The sequence below is a fragment of the Drosophila subobscura genome, chromosome U, assembly GCF_008121235.1.
Source record: "Drosophila subobscura isolate 14011-0131.10 chromosome U, UCBerk_Dsub_1.0, whole genome shotgun sequence".
In the NCBI taxonomy this organism is placed as follows: Eukaryota; Metazoa; Arthropoda; class Insecta; order Diptera; family Drosophilidae; genus Drosophila; species Drosophila subobscura.
The window spans coordinates 3,164,666-3,174,416 of record NC_048534.1 but is presented as its reverse complement, the minus strand read 5'-3'; the positions used below and the strand labels follow the sequence as shown (position 1 = coordinate 3,174,416).

At 43.3% G+C, this 9,751-nt stretch overlaps 2 protein-coding genes across 4 annotated transcripts; one reads left to right on the top strand and one right to left on the bottom strand.

Annotated features, from left to right (window-relative positions):
- Positions 1-706: 706 nt before the first annotated feature.
- Positions 707-2,986, top strand: LOC117902447 (protein adenylyltransferase Fic). Its single transcript, XM_034813842.1, has 3 exons — positions 707-1,952; positions 2,010-2,213; positions 2,272-2,986. The coding sequence occupies exons 1-3, from the start codon at positions 1,054-1,056 to the stop codon at positions 2,669-2,671; spliced, it is 1,503 nt and encodes a 500-aa protein (XP_034669733.1). The 5' UTR covers positions 707-1,053; the 3' UTR covers positions 2,672-2,986.
- On the bottom strand, positions 2,923-6,704 carry LOC117902444 (peroxisomal acyl-coenzyme A oxidase 3). 3 transcript variants are annotated; one of them, XM_034813835.1, is made up of 8 exons: positions 6,262-6,516; positions 5,890-6,027; positions 5,341-5,831; positions 4,537-5,285; positions 4,325-4,479; positions 3,978-4,265; positions 3,801-3,914; positions 2,923-2,933 (listed from the first exon to the last, which is right to left on the bottom strand). In XM_034813835.1, exons 1-7 carry the CDS (start codon positions 6,499-6,501, stop codon positions 3,804-3,806), a joined length of 2,172 nt encoding a protein of 723 aa, XP_034669726.1. In that variant the 5' UTR covers positions 6,502-6,516; the 3' UTR covers positions 2,923-2,933; positions 3,801-3,803. The 3 variants fall into 3 exon arrangements, with proteins under 3 accessions (XP_034669726.1, XP_034669727.1, XP_034669725.1); XM_034813836.1 differs by lacking the exon at positions 2,923-2,933 and adding an exon at positions 6,558-6,704 and having other exon boundaries at positions 3,671-3,914; positions 6,262-6,421; XM_034813834.1 differs by lacking the exon at positions 2,923-2,933 and having other exon boundaries at positions 3,671-3,914.
- Positions 6,705-9,751: the final 3,047 nt, after the last annotated feature.

Sequence of the window (9,751 nt, the reverse complement as noted above, 5' to 3'; positions counted from 1 at the left end):
AAAAAAGTAAATTTGCGTTGGAGAGATATTTGAACAAATTTAGCATTATACATATATAAACATTAAGGCAATATTATGTTTCAGAGCAGCTTTGAAAGCTGCGATCAAAGTCCGATCATCCCTGCGATGATTTAATCAAAAAAAAAAATATTAAATTAAATAAATTAAATAATGGAAACAGGGTAAACAAAGAAAAATACTACTGGGTGGCCATCAGCCAATGGTCAAATAACGTAAGAAAACATTCTAAAAAGCGTTTATTTATTTCGTTTTTTTTCGAAACCTTTCAGCTAAGTCGTTATTTTTGTAAGCAATCCAATAAAATAGTCAAGAAGAGTAGGAAAATCTTGTGGCGAATGTATTGTAAAATCGTAGAAAATTGTATTTCCACTGCGGAGAGTCTTAGTTTCATGGCAATATTAAACAGAATATTAAAATCGAGTAAATATGTCATTGACCGAGTCCGATTAACCTTCTGTTGACCAATGGGTGTTTAAGTGCAAACTAAGAAATTCATGAAACTGAAAGGTTTTTAACGCAGTTTAGCTGAATGAAACGGTGCCCATTCGAATTTATCCGTAAACAGGGGGGATGGGTGGCTACAATAAACATTTACAAGCAGTTTTATTTCGCCAATTTGGAAAAAGTGCTAACCTATTTAAAAGCGGGCGTTTAGTGTGTTAAGTTTGAACAGTCACTCGGAATGAGCCATCAAAAAAAAAGTAATAGTGTTTAAAAATAAGTCCATCGAGTAGAAAACTAAATTATTTATCTGAGATTGTTTTGTTGGTGCTAAGTGTGTTAATCAAACCAACTATCAGAGAACTAACAAAATATAACGTGCAAGGTGGCTCACACTTGACAAAATCGAAGAAGAAGCACCAACTACGTGGTGTTTGGGTTTTCGCTGGAATATTTGTGCAAATAATTGAGTAAAACACACCCCGCACTTAGTGAGAATCAGTGGAAAATGTACCTGCAGTGCACCGTAGCCAAAATTCGTGTAAAGCATAAACTGTCATAGAGTGAGCGACAGGGTGGAAGGAACGAACCATGGGCATGGCCAAACTGCATGCACCCGAGCAAGTGAACGCGGAAGCGGAAGCCAACTGTATAGCAAAAGAGAAGTCAAGGGATCAGCAGCAGCATGGCAGCACTTCGAAACGCCATCAGTTCTATCGTTTTGCTTTGTTCTTTGTTGCTGGCAGCTTTGCTGCTTTCACCTTTCACGCGTTGACCTCGTCCAGCTGGAGGCTGCGACAATTGCATCATCTGCCCAATGCCCACTATCTGCAGACGCGAGATGAGTTCGCCGTGTACTCGGTGGAGGAGCTGAATGCTTTCAAGGAGTTCTACGACAAGAGCATCAGCGACAGCGTTGGCTCGAGCTACTCGGAGGCGGAGCAGACCAACATTAAGGAGGCTTTGGGTGCGCTGCGGCTCGCCCAGGATATGCATCTGTCGGGCAAAGATGACAAGGCGTCGCGACTGTTTGAGCATGCCCTGGCCCTGGCGCCCAAGCATCCGGAGGTGCTGCTGCGCTACGGCGAGTTCTTGGAGCACAATCAACGCAACATTGTGTTGGCGGATCAGTACTACTTTCAGGCTTTAACCATTTGTCCGAGCAACTCGGAGGCTCTGGCCAATCGACAGCGCACAGCGGATGTGGTGCAAACTCTGGATGAGCGGCGGCTGCAGTCCCTAGACTCCAAAAGGGACGCCTTGTCGGCCATACACGAGTCCAGCTCTGCTTTGCGTCGCGCCAAGAAGGAGGCTTACTTTCAGCACATTTACCACTCGGTGGGCATTGAGGGCAACACCATGACACTGGCCCAGACACGATCCATTCTGGAGACACGCATGGCCGTCGATGGCAAGTCCATAGACGAGCACAACGAAATCCTGGGCATGGATCTGGCCATGAAGTACATCAATGCGAGCCTGGTGCAAAAGTAAGACCATAAAATGCATTTCTTTGACCCCCAACTAATGGAAATCATCTTTCAAAGACTGGAAATAACCATCAAGGACATACTGGAGCTGCATCGTCGTGTTCTAGGGCATGTGGATCCCATTGAGGGCGGAGAATTCAGACGAAATCAGGTCTATGTGGGTGGCCATGTGCCGCCTGGCCCTGGGGACTTGGCACTGCTAATGCAACGCTTTGAGCGTTGGCTGAACTCCGAGCACAGCAGCTCGCTGCATCCTGTCAAGTGAGTGGAAGATGACTCCCAATTAGGAATATGCTCAAGAATCGAATTTCCCTTCCAGCTATGCTGCCTATGCGCACTACAAGCTGGTGCACATACATCCTTTCATCGACGGCAATGGACGCACTTCGCGGCTGCTGATGAACACCCTGCTGATGCGTGCTGGCTATCCGCCCGTAATCATACCAAAGCAACAGCGCAGCAAATACTATCACTTCCTAAAGCTGGCAAACGAGGGCGACATACGCCCCTTTGTGCGTTTCATTGCGGACTGCACGGAAAAGACGCTAGATCTGTATTTGTGGGCCACCAGCGACCTGCCCCAACAGATCCCGATGCTCATCCAGACGGAGAGCGAGTCGGGCGAGCAGCTCGCTCAAATGAGGTCTGCGCCACACATCGCTCAAAGCGCCTCAATACCGGAGTTCTATGAGTTCTCCGGCTCCGGTTTCCTGCCCTGACACCCAATTAGCAAATTCTTTCAGTTATTTATTTTCCTTTATATTTGTATTTGTTTGTCGGACTGTGATCGTATTTAAGCTTAAAGAACTAACCAAAAAAATAACAAGCTGCTGCTGGACAGATGTTGCAAATCAATGCACAAAACAAATCAATCAGCACCGAGTAGTGCTATTTATTGTATTTTTTTTTTTTAAGTAGCAATTTGTATGTGTATACTAAGTCTACCAAAAATTGTGACGTTTATTCCAAGTTGAGGGGAATCTTGAGGTTTTACCCTGGAACACATGTAAATATGACATATCCTAAGAAACAGATTCGATACCGTAGTTTTTCCTCAGGGATTGGTTTATCTGGGAATTGCCTAGACACTATAAATGGTTTGAGAACTTGTCGAAGGGGCAAGACGCTTCAGAAGTTATACCACTGTTAAGTTTGAACAAATCTTTGGTTGATTTAATCTGAGAGCCACTGTATAAGGGCCCGAGCTGGCCCTGGGTACAAGCAGAAAATATAGGAATAAGATAGATAGATGGCTTTCGTCATGAATTCCCTAAATTTTCAATGGTAAACGATTTTTTGGGATGGCATGAGGCTCTCGTGTTTCTAGAGCCTGAGTCTGAGAAATCGAATGGTTAGGGTATTTAAAAACAATTATTTATGTCATTCGTGGGCTGATATTTATTTATTGAATAAACTCAGTGAAGAAGTTATCATTTTAGGACACATAATGCTTGAATTTTTCATCAATTTCAATAGTAAACGATTTTGCTGAGGCTGTTTTCCGCCACTCTTACAATTTTTAATGCATCAAAAGCCATCCTGAGTTCAGATTTGACAAGCAAATGAATTCCGTTTACGTTCTTTTGTATTTTTTTTTTTTAGAAATTTGTAGAGTATTCCAAATATACAAAAACCATTCATATCCAAATGCAATTCACCCATGCATAATTGGTTGTCTAATATCCAAAACGTTACACAAATTTCTTCTTTTTTGTGTCTTGAACTATTTATAATAATTGCGAAACGTATTTCATGATGTAATTAGCATCGCTTAGCGATTAACAAATTATTAAGTAACTTATTATTGCACATTTGTGAATGTAAAAAATGGATTTAAGTGGTGAACACCCTCTACAACTTGGCGCGCTTCAAATAATCCTTGTAGGTGACATCGCGCCACCATTCGGGACGTTCGAAAACACCAGGCGTCGAGACAATTGTCTTTTGCAAATGCTGATAGATCTGAAAGAATAAGCAAAATCTATTAGCATTTAAAGAGCAGAGAGAAAAGGTAGTCAAGCTTACGTTGCCATCACTCATGCCCAGCGGTGAATTGAGAATAAAGTCTGTGGGTGCAATTGCATCAATCAGTGCAATTGCCTCATCCTTCAGCACTGGCAGCAGCTGCAGAATACCCTGCTGGTAGAGCTCAATGTGTGGACTGTCGCGGAAATAGCCGCCCTGATAAAAAATGGCCGAATACTTGGTGACCAAATGGGCGCCATAGAATGAGAGCAGCTGCTCCAGCACCTGCTTTTCGGCCGACGCGGGCAGGCTGTTCACAAACTTGTAGAAAACGTAGTAGATGGTGCGCTAAAATGGGAAACATATCAAGTCAGAGTATGCTCAACCAACAGAGGACTCGCAGTCACCTCGCCATAGATGATGGACAGTTTCTGGGCGGCAAACACCTGAATGTTGTTGCGTGTCTCAAAGGCGTCCTTGCCCTCGCGCTGCAGCTGCTCGGCACGCTTGACAGTGGTCTCCAGCTGCCAGGCGGTGAGCCAGTTAAGGGCCTTCAGGAGATCTAAAAAGATGATGATTATTTTACAAATCAAATGATTTCAAATAATCCACGACTCACTGTTTGCATCCAATGCCTGTGCTGGTGTGCGCTCCTCTGCCTTGCTCTGCAGAATCCCATTGATGTCGCTTAGGAAGGACACCGTTTCCAGTGGCGATACAGCCACAAAATCAGCATTGCCGCGACGCAGACCAATCAGCCAATTAGAGGCCTGCTGGATGAGCGTATTGTTCTCGCCCTCGTATGTGCAGTTGGCATCATTGTCGTTCCTCAGATCACCCAGACCAGAGGACTTCAGATAACCATGTCCGCCGCAGGCCTCGCGGCACTCCTGAATGCCATCGCGAGCAGCCCAAGTGGCCACCGGCTTGAGAGCCGAAGATATGGCATGGATTTCCATGCCCGCCTTGGAGGTATCCTCCCCAGCGAAGCCCTTCATGGTCATGTCCACGTTCTCCTTGCCAATCCACAGCGTGGCCACACGCAATGCAATTGTGGTGGCCAAATGGGGAATGAGACGATACTGTTGCGACTGATACTCAATCACGGGCCACTCCGTCTGGCTGCTGTTGGGTCCGAACTGCCTGCGGCTCGCACCATAACGTGTGGCTATGGACACGGCCTTGCTGAGCGCCACATACGTGATGGCTGTGATGTTGACGCGTCCCTGGGAGAGGGCGCCCAGCGAGGCACCCAGTCGCTTGCGCTCATCCTTGATGGGACTGTTGTAGTTTCCCTGGGCATCGATGTCGCCAGTCTTGGACAGCAAATTGTCCTTGGGAATGCGATACTGATTGAAGCTCACAAAGCTGCAAGAAATATCATTATAATCCATATACAGAAACTCTTTTTGGTGGCACCTACCCATTGTCAATGCCATTCAGGCCAATCTTCTCGCCCATATCGCCCACCGTGACGCCCGGGAAGGGCAGCAGCGTGCGCTCATCGCGAATGGGCACCAGGAAGGCCTGCAAACCTTGATGCTTGTCATCGGGAACAAACAGCTGTGCATAGACAATGGCATGGGTGCAGGTCTTGCCCAGATTGCCCACCCAGCACTTGGATGCCTCGAAATCCGGTGTGTGGATGATAAACTCCTTGGTCTTCAGATCATAAGTGGCACGGGTGCGCATGCCCAGCGCATTGGTGCCGTGCGAGAACTCTGTAAGAGCGTAGGCGCCCAGAATCCTATTATCAGAGATCTTGGCAATGTACTTTCCCAAGCGGCCAGACCCGTTGGACACCAGAGTGCTGGGGAACATGCCATTCGAGAGGCCAAACTTCACCGAGGTGCTAAAGTCATAGCTAAAGATGGCTTGGCCAAAGGCCAGAAGCAGATGAGGTGTACCCAAATACTAAAGGGGGTGAACATTATTTGAAATGTAACTGGTTAGCTATGACGTGTCTGCTTACCTCATTCACACCAAAGAAATGCTGCTCCCAGAGCAAATGCTGCCGCTTGTTGGCCAACTCACGAGTCCGCTCCAATGTGGCCACCTCCGGCTCCCGCTGGTAGTCTGGGTGCTGCTCCATCCATTGCCATACCTTGTGCTGTGTAGACAGCGGGGGATGTAAGTTCGATTAGTCAATGAACCAGATAAGAACGCTTCGGGGTAAGATTAGATGGTGGGTTAAGTGCACTTTCCCCGCAGATAACACCAAAGACAAAGGGCACAAAGCCAGCGACAGAGACATTGTACTTTGTACCGCACCACAGTAGCCGATCGATCGGCTGCTCCACATTTAATGCTAGGCTATTAAAATGTAATTAATGGCGGTTGTTACCTTCAGTCGAATGTGCTCTTCGCCCTCTAGGAGCACATTCATCCGCTTGTAGCAGAAGCTCGCCTTCTGACGATACGCGTCCAGTGGGCCGCTGCGGAACTCCGGAAATATCTTCTTATCGTCAAAGAGATTGCCCGCCTGCTGGCCATTATCCTCACCACTGTAATAGTCCGATAATGAAGTTAAAATCTCGTTTATTTGATTGTCGGCGGATTTTTTGTCGTCTTCGGCGCTGTCCATTGCAATTGTTGAATGTATCGGGTATCGATATCGGCGGGTGTAATAAAAGTACTCACTTGATTGCAACCATGTCTCTATCGCTGTCTCTGTCTCTGTTTGGTTCCGTTTGCGGTGGATGTGCTAACGGTCACGGCTCTGCTCGAACTGTTTAAAAATTAACAATTGCCGAACTATTATTGGGAAAAAGGTCCAAGAAGGAAAGTGGTCAGCGATAAGATTTAACAAGCTTATCCGCATTTCATGGCCAGCCGGTCGTGCTGTGCTGCCGGGCAATGAATTACCTCTTCAAGGCGTGCGTCCGCCTTGGATAGGATAAGATAAGAGCGCCCAAAACATGGTTAGCTGCCCAAATTCCACATTGTTGCTTGCCCACTTGTTCGTATTTGGGGCTCTGCTCAGCTGGTTGTTAGTTTATTTTTACTAAATCAATCTCATAAATTAAAATTGAAATCAGAACAAAGAGAAGAGAGTGAGAGCAGAGGCAGATATCGATAATTGTTGTTTCAGTGTTGCATTAACTAGACGGCAAGGGCGCGTGTTTCAATTTAAGCACTTCTTACTAAGCAGGGTACATTTTTGATTTCGTTTTGCCCCTAACTGATAGATTAGATTTAACTCAAATCATGTTAGATGTATTATTAAGGTAACACTTGTGAAGTTTTGTTTGATAATCTTAGCTAATAAAAAATGTGTTTTTCTTCATTCATTTATATTGCAAGTGATATGATGTGCAAGTAGATAGGTGACTGATTGGCGTTAAATTTGGATGAGGAGGGACGTGTGAGTCGCTTCTTATGCGTCACAGTTTTTTGGTGGCTCTAGCTCTTATAGTCTCCGAGAACTAGCCGACAAACAAGACGAACAAGAATATATATACTTTATGGGGTCGGAAACGTTTCCTTCTTCCTTCCTTTTGTGCACAAATACAATATACCCTATTTAATCTTCGAGTACCGGGTATAATTGGGTGAGTGCTACATTATTTGGGTAATATTGTATTCTATTATATATATGTACTAGCTGACCCGGCGAACCTTCGCTCCGCCTAACAGTCAATGAATGCCGTGTTACTTTTTAGCTGAACTAATTTAGGCTTTGATGAACGTAAAACAATGATACAAAATAATATGTTTATATAGATAGAAAACAAAAAAGTACCAACTTGATAGCGCGTGATTTCATCGTTGGTATTGGATGTTTGGATACCAAAAACCGCCATGTCGCTCCCTTTCGTGACATATTTGCAAATGTATTTAATTGACTTGACGGAATTGCAATCACTTGGCATGCGCTCTAAAGCAGTTTTGAACAGCCTGACCAATGCATGATGTTCATGAAGCATTTGCTGCAAATCTTGGAGAATTGCTCTCTTCGTAGCTGTGTTGATCCCTTGACGCCTGTCAAGTTGTTCTTCCATATTGCCCATGAAGTATATTTGCAAGAATTTATGCTGTGCATCTTCTATAGGTTGCAATGATCCAATGCGATGGTAATAGGATTTTCATTCAAGCACTTTGTGGTAAACGACATTCTTTGTTTTTTAGTCAGGCGCAAGAGCAAATAAAGCGGATGGTTAGCCGACACGTGAGCATGCCACGTACAATTGACCATGAGAAAAACATGCATTTTCAAAATTGAGGCCACAAATGATCAAGGATTGGCCCTGTGATTTGTTGATCGTCATGGCGAAGGCAAGACGAATCGGGAACTGAATTCGTTTAAACTCATAGGGCATATCGGTTGGGATCATCGGAATCCTTGGAATAAGAACTTCCTCATCTTTAAATTTTCCTTTAAGTATCGACGCGTGAATCACATTGCTCATCAGTTTTCTGATCACCAAACGCATTCCATTACACAGTTTTGGTTGGTTTAAATTTCTAAGCATGATGACTACCGAGCCAACTTTAAGTTTTAAATTGTGCGGTGGTAAACCAGGCACATCCAAGGAGTTTAAAAATTCAGTTGGATAATTAGTGGCTTCTTCTTCGTTTGTTACACAGTCGATAGATTTGAATGAATACAGAGTACCTACGATTTGATTTTGAATTATAAGATTGAGGTCATATACATCTTTATTTTTAGCGGCCAAAATGGCTCGCTCACTTAACCATTTAGTATTTTTGTGGTTAGCAATGATATCCGGGAATACTTTGTTGATAAGCTCGTCTTTTGATGATACGAAATTGCAAAAATTTGGAGGAAATGAAATCAAACCGCTCGATTTGTCAACAGGAACACGGCCATTACCGATAGTCAGCAATTGCTTCGAGAAATCATCAGCAGATAGATCGTTCAACAATGCAACTCTCATATTTACAGTTGATTTCTCGTTCTCCATCAGATAATTGACTCGCGATATTCCGTTGCCTAATTGCATTACGGCTTCGCTGGGAAAGATTAGATCTTCTAGGACGCGGCATTGTTATTAAAATGATTAATACAAAATTAAACAAATAAATAAAACAAATATTAAATATGATTAAACAAATACAAATGAACAAATGAACTTTTTAGACAAATTTAGACAAATTTTAGACAAATTTCTGAACACACACATGATGTCTTATACATATATAGAAGATAATGTATAAATATACTATTTCTCAATAAAAACAATTGTCATGGAAGACATTATGATTTGTGGTCCACTTCTAAGGTTCCGTGGGTATGTTTTCAACATTATGCTGGGCTGTTTTAGCAAGCATTTCCTGAAGCAATTATATTTTTCATGATCCAAACTTTCTGATTCCTTCCTTATACGAGTGATAACTCAAGTTGGCAAATTGCCAACTCTGCGCAAAACTAACCACTTAAACTAAATTTAGAACTGGGCAACCACCTCCCTGTATTATGGAATAATTATTTACCTGTTCAACTTCAGCTGTTTGTGTTCCCAGCATTTTGTCGCAGATGGAAATGACAGTCGCTTGATAGATGCACTTTTAATTGATCTAATCGCTTTTTATTTGATGCAATAATTATTACTAATACTACTTACACTTAGTTAACATGCAATGCGCTCTATCGGTCTTGCGTACTTGGCTTTTTATCTTTTCTCAATCAATTTCTGTTTTGTTATTTGTTACTGGTTTACGTTTAGTGATTATCATTTTTCTTTAGTCATTTATATAGATTTCGTTACATGGTTTTTTTGTTGTTGCAAAGTTGGAGCACAAACTAAAATTGTATGTGTTGTATATTGTATTTGTTGTACTTAAGTTCTGCTTGTGTTGTGTGTTTTTTGTTT